The 15881-nt window shown below is 36.5% G+C and overlaps 1 protein-coding gene across 1 annotated transcript in view; it reads left to right on the forward strand.

Annotated features, from left to right (window-relative positions):
* The window catches only part of PTPRQ (protein tyrosine phosphatase receptor type Q), a gene marked incomplete at its 3' end in the record, with an annotated part of 172944 nt that overhangs the window by 117023 nt on the left and 40040 nt on the right, over positions 1 to 15881 (forward strand). Inside the window, exons 28-33 of the mRNA XM_080935336.1 lie at positions 841 to 1027; positions 5713 to 5957; positions 7997 to 8063; positions 10053 to 10211; positions 10962 to 11184; positions 13523 to 13596. Of these exons, the coding sequence (XP_080791462.1) occupies positions 841 to 1027; positions 5713 to 5957; positions 7997 to 8063; positions 10053 to 10211; positions 10962 to 11184; positions 13523 to 13596 (955 nt within the window). The remainder of the gene's footprint in view (positions 1 to 840; positions 1028 to 5712; positions 5958 to 7996; positions 8064 to 10052; positions 10212 to 10961; positions 11185 to 13522; positions 13597 to 15881) is intronic.

Below are 15881 nucleotides of genomic sequence, written 5' to 3' on the forward strand. Positions count from 1 at the left end.
GTCTATAACCATTCTTACACTTAACAGTGGTAGGTTAGAAGCTTTTAGATCTGTAATGACCAGAATGTGTAATCCATGCAATAGCTCCTAGTGACAAAATGGACTGAAGGAGAATGAGTCTGGAGAGCAGAGAAGGGTATGTGGAAGGGTTTGGAGGGAAGGCAAAGGAGAACTGTTATAAATACATTATAACCTCAAAGATAAAAACTATTGAATCAAAATTAGAAAAAGAAAAATTAAAAGAGGCAGAATATATCAGTGTGCATTTCAAAAGGAACTTGTCCTCTCAAAATTAAGATTTAATTAGAAAGTACATAAATATAATTTAAATATCAATATCTTCTGAATTGTGTTACAAAGCATAATTTTCAGAGTTTTTTTCAAAATATAGCAAAATCCCCACTCCAAATACTTCAGACCTATATTTATAAGTTCTCAAGGAGGCAGTATAATTCAATATCATTACCCTAGTAGAAAGTTAAGACAGCGTATGTAAATTGCCAAATGGAATTTATTGACCAGTTTGGAATTTGAATGTTGGGCGACTGTGCACTCAAACCTATTTATTTTCTTCTATCAACTGTTGAAGTAGAAACCAGTTTTATTGACTCCAAAAGTGACTTTTGCTTACTCATTTGATAGGTTGGTTTATCATGATGAGTTGATTACTTTCTTTGACTTTCAATTATTAAAATAATTACAAATGAATTAATTGTTTAGTACTTTGGTTTTCTCGTAGAAATTTGATTTCAAAGTAAATGACTAAATATTGGCCACATTAGTATGACTTAGCTCTGTATTGTTATCTTCCTTAATCGCTAACTACTTTCTCCCCCATAGGTAGATAATGATGACTTTAATATTTCCTTTGTGAAGTCAAATGAAGAAAACAAAACCACAGAGATTAACGACTTGGAAGTATTCACAAGGTATTCTGTGGTGATCACGGCCTTCGTTGGAAATGTCAGTGGGGCATACACAAACGGAAAGTCAAGTGCAGAAGTGATAATTACGACTTTAGAATCAGGTAAGGGGTGTATTGCACTATTCCTAACAATCAACAGACTTGGCTTTTGGTTTTTCTTACAGCTCCTCTCACTCCTCTCAAGAAAGGTTATGTTCTATGAGACATTGATTGAACATTTAAAAAAATTAACAAATTCAATGACAGTGCAATTGACAAAATAGAGGTTGTTTGCACTTTTGAGGCCATGTATAGAATATTCAGTCCTTATAAATATAGAAATGAATTAAATGCTTCACACTGAACTTTTTGTACTTATCAACTCTGTTTTAGAGATTGAATTACTCTGCCAAACATAATTTTTCCTAAATGTCTTCAGCTAACATTATTTCAACCAACATTTCATTTTGATTACTTCTGTCCCGACCTTTTGTGGAAATTGACTCATAATACTAAGTGATTTTAATACCTGGTTTTGGTATTAAAAACCAGTTCACATATAATTGTTTCCTTAGTCAAAGGGCACATCAAATGATGTGATTATTTGGTGAATATCAGACTCCATGCAGCTTTCCTCTGTGAACCGTCTGGATGAACCACAGCACCCTGAGAGAAGCAGAGAGTAGACGTGGAGACTCTCCAGGGCCTGCTTGCCTACTTTCATCTGAATCTTCATGTACTTTGCCGTCAGATGTGTCGTGGAAAATAACAGTGAACGGTGTGTTGCGATGCTCTGCTTGTTGCTATCTCTAAGGCATGAAGAAGAGGTGATGGTAATTTTATTTCAGGTTACCAACAGAGCATCCATCATTTTATTAGTTGTCAAAGATTTAATTTAACCATAACTTGCTTGATATAGTTTCCATGTGTTTGTATTAATAGAGCCAGAATGCTGAATCTGCTCCTTTAATTTTTTTGAACAACTTTATTTTTAAAAACAAAAATAAAAGAACAAATTTTAAGCATTTTTGCATAACTGTATACAAATACATTTTTGTCAGTGCTTGGCTTTTTTTTTTCCAAAGGTTTGATAGTGTGCATTAAGGTCTTACTAGTTACAATGAGCAAAAAGTACATGTGAAACAGGATGTAACCTGGAATTAGTCAACGTTTTCTTGGTGTATAAGGATTGAGCATAATTTTTTTTCTTGAACTTCACGCAGTCTGTGAGTTGTTTCTGGGGTGTTCAGCACTTTCTGGGGTTAGTATCCCACTATCAGTGACTGCATATTATGTCTGTTATTTTGTGACTGGGTTATCTCACTTAGAATAATATTCTCTAGATGCATCCATTTTCTTGAGAATTTCATTAGGCCATTGTTTCTGATAGCTGAGTAGTACTCCATTGTGTAAATGTACCAAAATTTTCGTATCTATTCATCTACTGAAGGACATCTGGGTTCTTTCCAGCTTCTGGCTATTATAAATAGAGCTGCTATGAACATTGTGGTACCTGTATCTTTGTTGTATATTGGAGCGTCTCTGGGGTATATGCTCAGAAGTGGAATAGCTGGATCTTCAGGTAGTACTATGTCCAATTTTCTGAGGAATCGCCAGACTGATTTCCAGAGTGGTTGTAATTTTTAGTGAATCTGGTCCTTACAGTATGTTTTCCAGTTTTTACTGCAAAGCCTTAACTCTAATTTGCAAGGCACCTTTTCTTCTCATTCATTTTTTTTTACTACCAACTGTCAAAAGAATTGTCTACATGTTACTTTCACTTTTTAATCCTTTTTCCTACTTCTCTGTGAAGAAAGAGCTGTTGAATCAACTGTAGTGCACACCATAAAACACGGCTGGTCATATCATATCTGTGTCATTTTGCTCTGAGACGGTGGCTCTCAACCTGTGGGTCATGGCCCCATTCATAAGGGTTGCATATCAGACATCCAGAATATCATATCTTTGTTTTACAATTCTTAACAGTAGCAAAATTGCAGTTATGATATAAAAATAAAATAATTTTATGGTTGGGGATTCACCACATATGAGGAACTATATTTAAAGGTAGCAGCATCAGGAAGGTTGAGAACTGCTACCATAGGAGGAAATTAACAACAATATTAAAAAGAGAGAGAGAGAGAGAGAGAGAGAGAGAGAGAGAGAGAGAGAGAGAGAGAGAGAGAAGAAGAAGAAGAAGAAGAAGAAGAAGAAGAAGAAGAAGGAGGAGGAGGAGGAGGAGGAGGAGGAGGAGGAGGAGGAGGAGGAGGAAAAAAACCTCTCTCTGTCAATAGAATTCATTACATAAAGCAGTGGGTAATTTGGGGATGGGAAATTGTTGCCAACATTGAGGGAATTCCTTCCCTTATCGAGCATTAAGTCTGATCCTCAATTTACAGAAACATGTTCTGCAAAAGGAAAGGATTTTTTCCTTAAGTAATGTAAATGTGTAAAAGCAAGTGGAAAAATATGTTTAACCCAAACTAAGCTTTATTTTATCTATAAACCTTCTTATTTAGCATGGGATATGTTGCAAAATGCTGTGAATTTTCTGCTTGTCTTTTCACTCACTGTTATTTTTCCAAATTTGAGAAGTGCTCCGAGGTTCTATCTGCCGAGAAAGGTGAAGTTGACAAAGCTTGAGAGTCAGCACCATAGGGCCGCATCTCAGGTTTTCCTCACTGAAAAAAATTGATTAAAAAGAAAATGTTCCCATATCATTTTGATTGCAAGAATGTACAGATTCATTTGATGGTGTGATGTTCAGAGCAGTAACTCTACAATCTTCAAATGATGTTTCCACGTGTATAACTTGCTATAACCAGTGATGGAATAAGCTTTTCTGTGGGTGATTCATTTTGTTTGAATAAGGAAATATTTTATTGGCACAGAGTATTCATTAATTGTACATAATAATGATTTCAACAGTTGCTCATGTGCTCCTACTCTGATCATAGGCAACGTCTTTAACCCCATCTTCCTGATTGCCCTCTTTCTAAAATAGTCTTCCAAAAGGAAAAAAAAAAAAAAAGCTTTTCCTTTAATTTTGTAAATCAGTTCTTTAAGGATTCCATATGAGTTTTGATCCTGTTTCCATGCCGTGTCCCAACTCTGCTTATGCAACTCTGTTCTCTTTTATCACAGTTTTCTACCTCCATCCTAGCAAGGACGGCATGCGTTGCCCAAATATTCCTGGGTGTATGGGCTCCTATTGGGATACACTCAACTTACTATGGCCCACAATTTAAGAGGAAGCTGACCTTTTGTGTCAGAATCTGTTGCCAAAACTCCTTGGACAGGGGTAGAACCCCATGCCCACCTCTTCTCTTCATGCAGTAATTTGGTCTGACGTGGGCTTTCACAGGTCCTCACATGCACCCATAACTAGGATGAGCCCAGGTGTGCAACTGTCCTGCTATGTTTTTATTTTGGTAAAATATATTGAAATGAAATATTAGGCACTTCAGCAATTCAAAAGTTCGATTAGAAAATCATCAAATTCCTTAAAAGGGACATTTCATCTATCAGGAGGTATGATTATCAAGTAAGCAAGCAGTGATGTAATTTTTCAAGAAGACTCACCCTGGGTAAATGCAAATTAAATCCACAATGTCATGGAACCATTGGTCTCCTGAAACATAATTGCATAATAGTTTTTAAAGTAGTGGTGATGCCAAATACTGGGAATGATATAAAATGAGCTCCGACATAACATAACAGTGGGCATATTAAGTACTGTAGACACACGGAAAATACTTTGCCAGTCTCACGTAAAAGGAAACGTACCTTCCAGGTGGCCAAGCAATTAACTGTCAACAACGAGCATAAAGAGTCAAAAACTTAGGTTTATATACACACAGAAAGTAATGTCAGCCTTCCTGGTAATAAAAATAAACAGTAAACAGCACAGATGCTTTTCCACGCTAAGCAGTTCCTGTTCAGCTGCAAAATGAAACACTTCTTGGTGGCAACCAGGCCTGCTGTTCCCTTCTCTTATGGCTGGGGATGTTGCATTTGGAAAGATGACTCAGAGGGTACAGATATTTGTCTCCAAGACCTGTGACCAGAGTTCCATCCCAGGGACCCACATGTTGGAAGGCTAAGACAAAACTCCTAGAAGGCTACTCTCTGCCTTCGGCATGTTCACCTTTGCCTCCCCACATGGTCCCCCACTGAGAGAGGAAACCATGGCACTTTCGTTTAGGCAGAGAATGGCAAGACAACAGAGATAAGGACCGGTTGCAGTCATGGAGAGGCATTCGGTAAAATACAAAGGCTTGGAAGGAGCGAGCTTCCTTAAGTGATGGGCTGGTTTTACCTCTTCCACGCTGGTATTTATGGGTTTCTATACTCATCTTACAATTCCAAAAAAGTAATTTACCCACAAAACCGTGAAAAGGCGATGAGATTGGAATAAGACCTGTTGTCTTTACAACAGTATTGGCTCGATGTCTGTTCTCTGGCTTGACACTGAATAAAGCCAACATCCGTAAAATTATCGAGAAGTTGAGGAAGTACGTTCTGTGCAGTTCTGTGGAAGTTCAACTGAGATGCAGTGGGAGGGGCTAGATTGATTGTCCAGTGCTAAGCACAGAGCACATGCAGAAGACACATAGATAAATTGAAATGCCCCTAGAATTTTGGGGAAACAAAGTCAATGCTTGGCCATATTTCTAATTTGCACAGTATATGACTTATATGGTATGTGTAATTAGTCTTTTAAAACAGAAGTTTGAAGGAGAAAACATTTTCTCTTGAGATAAAACAATACATTTAAAAGGTACGCTTGTCAACCTTTTTTTTCCCAGTGCCCAAGGACCCTCCTAATAACATGACATTTCAGAAGATACCAGATGAAGTGACAAAGTTTCAGTTAACATTCCTTCCACCTTCCCAGCCCAATGGGAAGATCCAAGTGTACCAAGCCTTGGTTTACAGAGAAGATGACCCTTCTGCTGTCCAGATTCATAACCTCAGCATTATCCAGAAGACAGACACGTCGGTCATCGCCATGTTAGAAGGCCTGAAGGGCGGATATACGTACAACATCAGTGTAAGCAGTCACCGCTTGTACCTGTTTGCCAAGGGCCTAAATCAGCTTACAAAGTCAGCACTCCACAATCCAGCTCCCAGCATCCACTGTGTGCCACACCCCAGCCCATTTCCTACTACATTATAGCAAGTGCCATTAACTAAGCACGTTAAAGAAAATAATGGGCACACAGGAATAAAGAAGAGAGAAAATTGCACGTTAAACACATAAGAATAGTAGCACACAGAACCATAGCCGCCTGGAAGAAACTGTAATTGAATCCCCGGAAAGCTAATTTTGAAGAAAGTGGCAAGATTTGGTCATTTTCTTCCCCTGAATCCTTTTTTCCTCTTGATGTGTTAACATTATTTCACAAAGGATGTAAGACGTGAACAAAATGTGTACAAGTTCACACACATGAACAGATACCCAGATTATTTCATCCTACACTTACTTAGGTCACACATTAGGGATTATAATCAAAACTGTTTTGCCCCCCCCCAAAAATAACCCTAGCAGCATCCAATATAACAGTCCCTAGAATATCTTTCCAACACAGCAATTATTCATAATTATCAATTTAGTCATAAAAATATTGTTAACAATACGTAAGTATGTGCTTTGCTTAAATTTTGTATCTTACTGGGTAAGGTTCTTGCTGCAATTCCAGTAGCACAGCAGTTTTATGAAGTATCTATCAGAAGATGAATGGGCATTTGAAACTGAGTTCAAATCCTAGCTTCTGGGTCAGTCTGGATAGTTTCTGCAAATGTCTGACAGCCTTTGCAAAGAAAAAGTAGAAGACAGGATTGAAAACTTCTTGGAGAAAGTTTTGTAGTGAAGATACAGAGAGAAACATTGTATCAGTTTGGCTATTGAGAATAAGAATAAGAGAATGTAAGAGATAAACCAAATACAGCCGATCTATAAGGAAAAATACAACTGCTCCCATATTACATGTTACATCTAAGGATGTTGAAGTTTATCAAGAGTATTTATATTATAAAATCATTAAAAGAACGTCTATGTATCTTGCTATTTTAAAATGTACTGTCCATTTTTGCTTTTTTAACTCATCGTCACAGTAAAATTTAAAGATGTATCATTAAAAAAATCCATCGCTTAATTTGAATAGTCCCTTTTAAAAAATTACAAAAGACACTACATTTTTCTTTCAGTTATTTTAACTGCATTTCATGGGATGGCTCTATTCAAAATAACAACCCTATACCATATGTTATTATAGTTTAATTCAATAAAAATCATTTTCAAATTATTAGCATAATGAATAAATGGCCCATTAATATATGAAATATTCTAACAAATATAATACACATGGCAAATTGTCTTTATCAAGTGGAAGGATGCTGGGCCACTAATGTGATCTTTGCTTTATTCAGCTGGATGAGGTGAAGGCAAGGACTCTGGGTCTCCAGGTTCCCGAGCACAAAGCTAATTGAAAGAATTCACATTTGTGTAAATCACCCCCTGTGTACACAAACAGAAATGTTTTATGTGTATATGCTGCATTATGAAGGTTGTGCATCAGATACTTTGGGGCAGGGGTGAAGAAGGGCATAAAGGCCAACTTTCAGGAGGATGATTTAATACAGGAAAATGGGGAGGCAGGAGGAATTGGGTTTCATCTAAGAAGCCAGAAGAAGATCTTGACTATGGATTTAAAGGAGGGCAAGATGTGCTAGCTGCAGAGAGAAGTAACAGATGTTAGAGTAGTGGAGAGGTGGTGTAAAAACTGGTGGTTTTCTACTCTCTTCCTCTTGTGCATTCAAATGGGAGCAGAACCTTCCTGGTCTTGGTGACGGGGACTTTTGTGACAGTTGGCATTTAGTCTCAGGACTTGGTACCAAAATATCAGTTGTAAGAAGATTTTGATTGTTAATGCTCTTCTAACTTCTGTGGTATAATTAAACTGAGAGGATATAATAGGCAGCATATGAGTATAAAAGAGAGATCACTTTAAAAATTGTTTATAACCATGTTCCCTTACACATGCATAGAAAAGACGCTTGGAGTCATAATAAAACCTGTCTTTGCTCCAGGTTTATGCTATCAACAGTGCTGGTGCCGGGCCAAAAGTGCAGATGCGAATAACCATGGATATTAAAGGTATCAATGAGCTGACTTCCATTAAATTGTTGTTTCCTTAATGAGATGGTGATTGTAATCTGAATCATGTGTGAGACGTTAACCATGATATGGTGTTTATGCATGCGATGTGCATACATTAAGGAATACTGTGTGTGTTAAAAGTATAGTTTAAACTCCTTGGTGATGGTGTAGATTATTGTTGAAGAGAATGTCGACCCTAAGGGTTGTCACCGAAACTTTATTATTATTGTAAAGAGTGTTTTATAAGTCACCTCTGCCTAGGCTGAGTAAACCTGCTGTCCTGACCTGATCTAGATTCGCTGGATGCTTTATGCTTTGAGTGAAATAAAGTGAATAATAGTCAAGGAAGATGTGCACTATAAAGTTCAGGCTGACTCCTGAATGCACACATTCACAAATACACACCCACACACTTGTGTTGTGGTAAATAGTTAAAAACTGTGCTGATCAGTTCCAGTGGCACCACACCACGCTATCCCCAGCTACTCTCTGGTCCCAGCAGCAGCCGCCCTCCTGGCTCTCTGTTCACGTTCACATAAACCTGGTACAATCAAGGCTCTAGAGGTCCCAGCTGCTCTCTGTCTGTTTGGGCTCACATTCCCTGCAACCACCCCTTGTGGTCACACCAGCCCAACCAATTCAAAAGCTCCAGGGACTTGCAATTTAACAATCAGATTTATCTCAGTAAATTCTCATTCCACAAAATGTCCACACAATAAACTCAGAACCAATTGATATGATACAAGACACACTGTCCTATACTAATCCATCCCTTGTAAGATATAACTACGTATAGCTATTCAGAGCCACACAGAGATGGGTCATCTTCATCCTCCTTCATCTTGCCTTTTTGCTTTCTTGGATTCTCTTCCCTTTTCCAAAACTCTGTCCCTGCCTTACTTTTTACTGTCCAATCAGAGGCCTTGTCTTATCTTATGCCTGTCCTCCTTTAATTTCAACCACACACTTGTGTACCTACACACATATATTACACATACACCACCTACATGCACACATAAAATGCACACTTCTTAGTTCTACAGTTTGGAATCTCTTCTGTGGAAATTAAAAGGCAAACAAACAAAGTTAACTGAGCTTAATTACTACAGAAAATACTGATAACCATAAGAAACATAAATTCTCATGTTTGGACAGGTGGTTGGAGAAATATTATGCAGCTGAACCATGTAGTGTAGTCATTAAGAAGCATGGGATAGCATTGTACCTCTGTCTGGGGAAGACTCACACAAGAAAACCAATAAGCGTGGTAATTCTAATGCATGATGTATTGGCATTAGGAGACTCACGAGTAAGAAGTTTGCTATATATGAATCTATGAAACTTTATTGTTTAGTGTGAACATTAACAAAATTGAGAGAAACTATTGCCCAGGTGATAGACATGGATGAAGAGTGAGAATGCTGTTGCCATGACTGGAATAACAGTTAATCAAACAGCTAATAAATAACACACAAAACATATTAGTGGGAGGGAGAGATGGCTTAGCTGTTAAGCCCACTTGGTTGCTCTTCCAAGGTCCCAAATTTAATTCCCAGTACCCACATCGTGGCTCGCAAACATCTCTAATGGGATCTAATCTCTTCTTTTTGTGGACATGAAGCCAGCCCTAAATATTACATAAAATACATTCATAAATACATCTTTGAAAAATGTTAGTGAGATGTAAATGATTTTTGAATATTACTTGCATTAATAAATTGAGTATTTTTAACACACGAAGAAGAGTCACACATATAAAAGTTGCACCTGGGCTTCAATTTCTTAGATGATCCTCAAATACATAATTATACCTTCATGAGATAATAATTAGTACATAATTATTATATATCTGCTGTACCCAAACACAACTATTTGGTTTGATAGTTGTGTGCTGTTATTTTATCTGTTACCTACATGAAATATGACTCAGAAATTTTAATTTTCTATCTCAGAAAAAATTATATCCTCATATTTTACTGTTTATAGCTCCAGCACGACCAAAAACCAAGCCAATTCCTATTCATGATGCCACAGGAAAATTGCTTGTGACGTCAACAACGATTACAATCAGAATGCCAATATGCTACTACAACGATGATCATGGGCCAATCAGAAATGTGCAAGTCCTGGTGGCTGAAACAGGAGGTACCTCAGATTTCCCTCTACACTGGAAGATCGTGAAATGTACATTTCTGAATGCTAAAACAATTTTTATTTAAAAATAGCAAGTACAGTTGACTCATGGTTTTAAGACTAAAGGTTATCCAAAGAATATCAACATTATCAAGTATAGTGATAACTTATATCTACAATATTATATTCAAGTGAGGAAAGGCCTTCTCAAAATATGTCATCTATTTATTGTATTTGCCAGTTGGGTTGATTTGGTTGGGTTAATTTGATGTTGGGACGAGAGAGTCTTGATAGCTTTGTAGCACATGTGAGCATTAGTGACATCTAGCTGAAGGAGGCTTTATGTCAACCTCAGTGGTTCTCAACCTTCCTAATACTGTGACCTTTTAATACAGTTCCTCCTGCTGTGGTGAGTGCCCCTCCTTTAACCACAGAATTATTTCACTACCACTTCCTTCCTAAATGTGATTTTGCTACTAGTATGAATTTTAATGTAAGCATCTGAAATTCAGGATATCTGATACATGACCCTGCAAAAGGTTTCATGACCTCAAGGTTGAGAACTCCTGGTCCACCTGATACATCACCCCACAACAGTATTTCAGATTCCTGTGTCCAGGTTCATATGCTGAATTGTCCAGGTGGCTCACAGCATGACTCTTGATGCATCCATGGTTCCTTGATGGATTCATAAAACACTGTATTGATTTGAAGATACCTTTGGTGTGATTTGTGATAGGTGTCCATTTACTTCTCTACTAGCCCAGCAAGATGGAAATGTGACAAAGTGGTATGATGCATATTTTAACAAAGCAAGGCCGTATTTTACAAATGAAGGATTCCCTAATCCCCCATGTATAGAGGGAAAGACAAAGTTCAGCGGTAATGAAGAAATCTACGTGATAGGTGCCGATAATGCCTGTATGATCCCTGGAAATGAAGAGAAAATTTGCAATGGACCTCTGAAACCCAAAAAGCAGTATTTGTAAGTATGTTTTATGTCAACCACGCACTGCAGTACAAGTTTGTTAGCATATGCCACCTATCCATTCATTTATCCTTCCATCTTTCTGGTGAACAAACAATATCTCCTTTGGGTAGTAGGCCTGGTTGTTTAAACACTGGGAATGAAGAGATAGATAAAGCATTATCCATTCATAGACACAGACAATACACTATTATGGTAAAGGCATAGACCCTTGAAAGAAAGTGTGAGTGGTTGTGATAAGTTGATTAAAGGTAATATAAAAGGTATGGCACTGGAGAACATAAACGTTGGGAGAACTTAGTTATTTCTATAATAAACATTGTGGCTGATGTGTGGAAAGTCAACATTTTGATTTTTATTTACTATAGATGATGATATACAGGCTTTCAGAAAGAGTTTCATTGTCTATCCACTAATTAAGGTTTCCTTTTCAATGTTAACACTAGTCAGTAGCTCTCTCTTTTATTCCATCAAACATCTGAACAGGTGCTTTATTAAATTTTGTTGAATTCATTGTTATTGTTTTCTATTTAATTGTTGATATGAGGTCATAAAATAAGGCTACAATTTAGAAGAGAATTATCTTAACCTTGATTCTTCAAAATCTTATTACTCATTTTGAAAAATGCAGGTGCTCACCTTTCGGCATGCTAATTAAAATGTTATTAAATTCCTTATGAATGTTGTAGGCTGAGGTATAATTAAAACATTTAGAGAAATTGGGCAATTGAAAAATAGTGTTCTATCATCTATTTTCAAGGTAATGAGTTTAAATTTGGTTGTTATTTGAACTAAACAACAATTTTATGATGATAAAATTTTATATTTACTCTTATACATTGTTATTTTTGCATATTTGTTTTCTAAACAAATTCTTTTTATAATATACACTGTTATAAGAGATTGATAATGTCATACAATAGATCATACGCTGAAACTTATTTGTTGTACACATTTAAATGGCTTTTTGTTTTAGTTTTGGTTAGGTAATTTTTAGGTGTCTTTAAAAATTATTCTTTGCACTTTTTCTGTTCTCAACTTGTAAAAATGAGTAAATACAACTTGGTACATAATGAAAATAAGAGACAGTTCTCGTAATTTGTGTATATGTGAACTGAATAAGACGATTTTATACAATCTTTGTCATTTGATTCTGTAATATTTCTAAAAACAAGGTGCAGAAGCTACTATGCTTTAAATTTGTTAGAGTATCTGCAGTTTGCTGATACTAAATGACTTTGTCTAAAGAAATCTATGAGTGAAATTATATGAAAAAATATTTTTCAAACACTGCTGGATCATGGTTTTGGTCAAAATCCTACTCACTGTCCCATCAAATTCAACAAACCAGAGAGCAAGATAATTATTCACTTGATACCAATTAACTATTTTTACTCATGGTGCTTAGTCCTAAATTCTTATCTCATAAATTTGTTTTCTTGAATAAACTATTGCTTTTTCATAACTATTTGTTAAAATATTTGTAAAGATAATGGGCCATAAAATTGTTTTCTTTTATAATGATAGGCCAATATCTTTGATAAATATTGTCACAGATTTTCTCAATAAAATACTTTCAGATTTCAATAACGCATCAAAAAATTATTCTCAAAAAAAAATTTCTCCTTGATCAAATAGGCTTGATCTCAGAGATATAGGTTTAGTTCAACATATGTTAAACAATAAATGTAGCTTGTCGAATAAATACAAGAGCAGAAGCCACATTGTCACTTCATTGGTTACAGAAAAAGGCCTTTGACAAAATCAAGCATTCACTCATGTTAAAAGCTGGTGAAATATTACATACGTAAGAGGCATACTTCAACATAATAAAAAGAATACACATAGAGCACATAGTCAATATCATCAAAAAATAAAATAAAACCTTAACACATTTCCACTAATATTAAGAACATGGCAGGTTGTCTGCTCTCTCCATAGCTATTCAAACTCATAGTCTAATATTTGAAGTCTTAGCTAGAGCAATAGAATGAAAAAGGTTCTGGAAGGGGTTGACCTGTAGCAAGGCAGTGAACAAGATTTAAACTGAATAAATTTAAAAAAGACAAGTGAATGAGAAAAAAGTGGGGAAACAGATAAAAAGGAAAAAATCAAAAGTATCTTATTTTATATAATGTGATTATTTCATTTAATACTCTATCAGAAAATGCCTATAGCTGATAAACAGCTTCAAAGTTATCATCAAAGTATCAGGGCCCCAAAATTAGCACCCCCAAATCAGTAGCCTTTCTAAGCACAAGCAGCATAAGGAAATCAGGAAATACTACCACTATTGCCTTAAAATATCTTAGAATAAATCTTTCTTTTTTTATAGGTTTAAATTTAGAGCCACAAATGTCATGGGACAATTTACTGACTCTGAGTACTCTGACCCTATTAAAACTTTAGGTAAGATTTTGTAGTTTAATTTTTCTATAATTTTTATTTGCCCCGTGAATGTGTGTGCAGCATGTGTGCATGTATATATGCATGTTTGCCTGTGTGAGGTGCACTTTGTCCATGTGCATGTGGAGGATAGAACGTCTCTCTCCATCACCATCTACTCTATTTATTGTGATAAGGGCTCGTGCTGAATTCAGGACTGGGAGAAGCTATCCAACTCCATAGATCTTGCATTGGAAGTGCAGGCTACCATCATATCTGCTAAGCTTTTAACGTGGACTCTGGAGATCCAAACTCTGGTTCTTGTGCATGCAAATCAGACACTTTATCCACCAAACTGTCTCTCCAGCCTTTACCCATGAGCCCCGTGTGTTTGTATGATGGTAACTGTTATTAAACATTCAGCAAATACATGAAATCATGGATTGATAGTCTTTAATACAAGTCTTTTTTAAAGTTTATCAACCTTTTTAAGGAAAATGATGTTTACAATATTCTTTGAAAAGACAAACGCACTCATTATTCACATTGGCTATAAGTCTGGTTAAAGTGTTGGGTCTTTGATAATATTCTAAATTAAAAGGTATTGGGCTCTTTAAAGATACAATATAATATAATTAGTATAATAATATAATACAATATAATGTAACATAATATGGTCTTCATAAAAGAGAAATCCTCTAATAATCTTTTCCCTAAAAAGTTTCTCAGAACTACAAGTGTTCATTTTTTCTACTCTCTTCAGCTTGTCAATCCCATCATCACAATGTCAGCTGACACAATGTCAGTCATGCAAGGAATGAGACACTCTAGGCTGAGTGGTACTTTTCACTCCAACTTACAAATGAGGGAACCAAGACCCGCACTGTTCAAATCATTAAGTGTTCGGCCAGGATGCCAGCCAGCATTTTAGCCCAGGACTCTATAACCACTGTCCCACAAAGAAGGGTTTAAAACCTGGATTTAAATCTTAACTCTGTGACTTGTAATAATTCCTATAAGTTTGTATTCTTTTTTGAAATTTAATAATATATTGTTTTAAAGTCTTTTTTAAAATATTAAAAGAAATGTACAAAGATTCAAAATTTTAATGTTCATATTGTTCAATGTTTAATAGGTTTTAAAATTTTTGGTTTATTTCTTTTATGGATGTGAGTGGTGTGGTGGTGGTGGTGGTGGTGGTGGTGGTGGTGGTGGTGGTGGTGGTGGTGGTGGGGTGTGTGTGTGTGTGTGTGTGTGCATCCTGTTCATTCCTGGTGCCCACAAAGGTCAGAAGAGGGTATCAGACTCCATGGGACGGGGGGTTACAGATGGTTGTGATCCATTTTGTGGGTGCTCAGATCCAATCTTGGGTTCTCAGCAATCAAAAATGCTCTTCACTGCTGAGTCTTGTCTCTAGTCCCTGAATGCTTCTTTTGATAGATTATAATCAAAGACTTTAAAGGGATTGTTTTTACTTCATCGACTCTATAGAATTTTGACCCAAATGGTCATTTTTAAAAATATTAAAAAAAAATTCTGGCAGGGCTCTAGAATATTACTTGCACATGTACGAAGTTAATGTATGGTGCTGATCTTGATTCATCAGCAGAGTTCAGTGAGGACTGTAGGAGCCCACAGTGGATTGTCCCAGCACGTTCAGATGGTCTCTTCAGATGGTGGTGGTGTTAGGTGGCTAAAGAACCAGCCTGTTACATCTACATAGAAAAAAAAACACACACACACATACTTAAGAATGAAATCAAGAGGTATGTGACATACAAGTTGGTTTGAATAACAAATCTCTTAGGTTAAAGCATTTGACTATTAACCCATTGTCTTGGCTAATTGTACCCAACAAAGGTAATGATGAGAAAGCAGGCTGATTTGACTTGTGGCTTTGAAATAGCATGAAGCATTTCCTCATTTAACTGCTGATAGCAAAATATATATTCTGTCATCAGCAACGTAGTCAGAATTTGTTAGGAATTCTTACAGCTTGTTCTGGTTATTTCCTAATGGGAGATAAAAGACAGACAAGAGGCAGAACTCCATTGTTCTACAGAAGACAGTGTTTTATACAGAAGAGCTGAGAGGAGAAAGGTTTGCTGTCTGGGTGTAATGTGCCTTGCCTGTTACTAAACAGGTGGGTTTGTGTCTTTTCAATGGAAGACCAGGCTGTTATCTGAGTGAGAGGGAAAGTTATGACATCAGGGTCATCAGGGTGACACAGATGAGAACTGCCCTAAGGAGGGAGATGGTATAAAACCAGGAACCACACAGTCCAAGGACATGGCTACTCACATTGTTTT

Source organism: Micromys minutus (assembly GCF_963924665.1).
Source record: "Micromys minutus genome assembly, chromosome: 22".
NCBI lineage: Eukaryota > Metazoa > Chordata > Mammalia > Rodentia > Muridae > Micromys > Micromys minutus.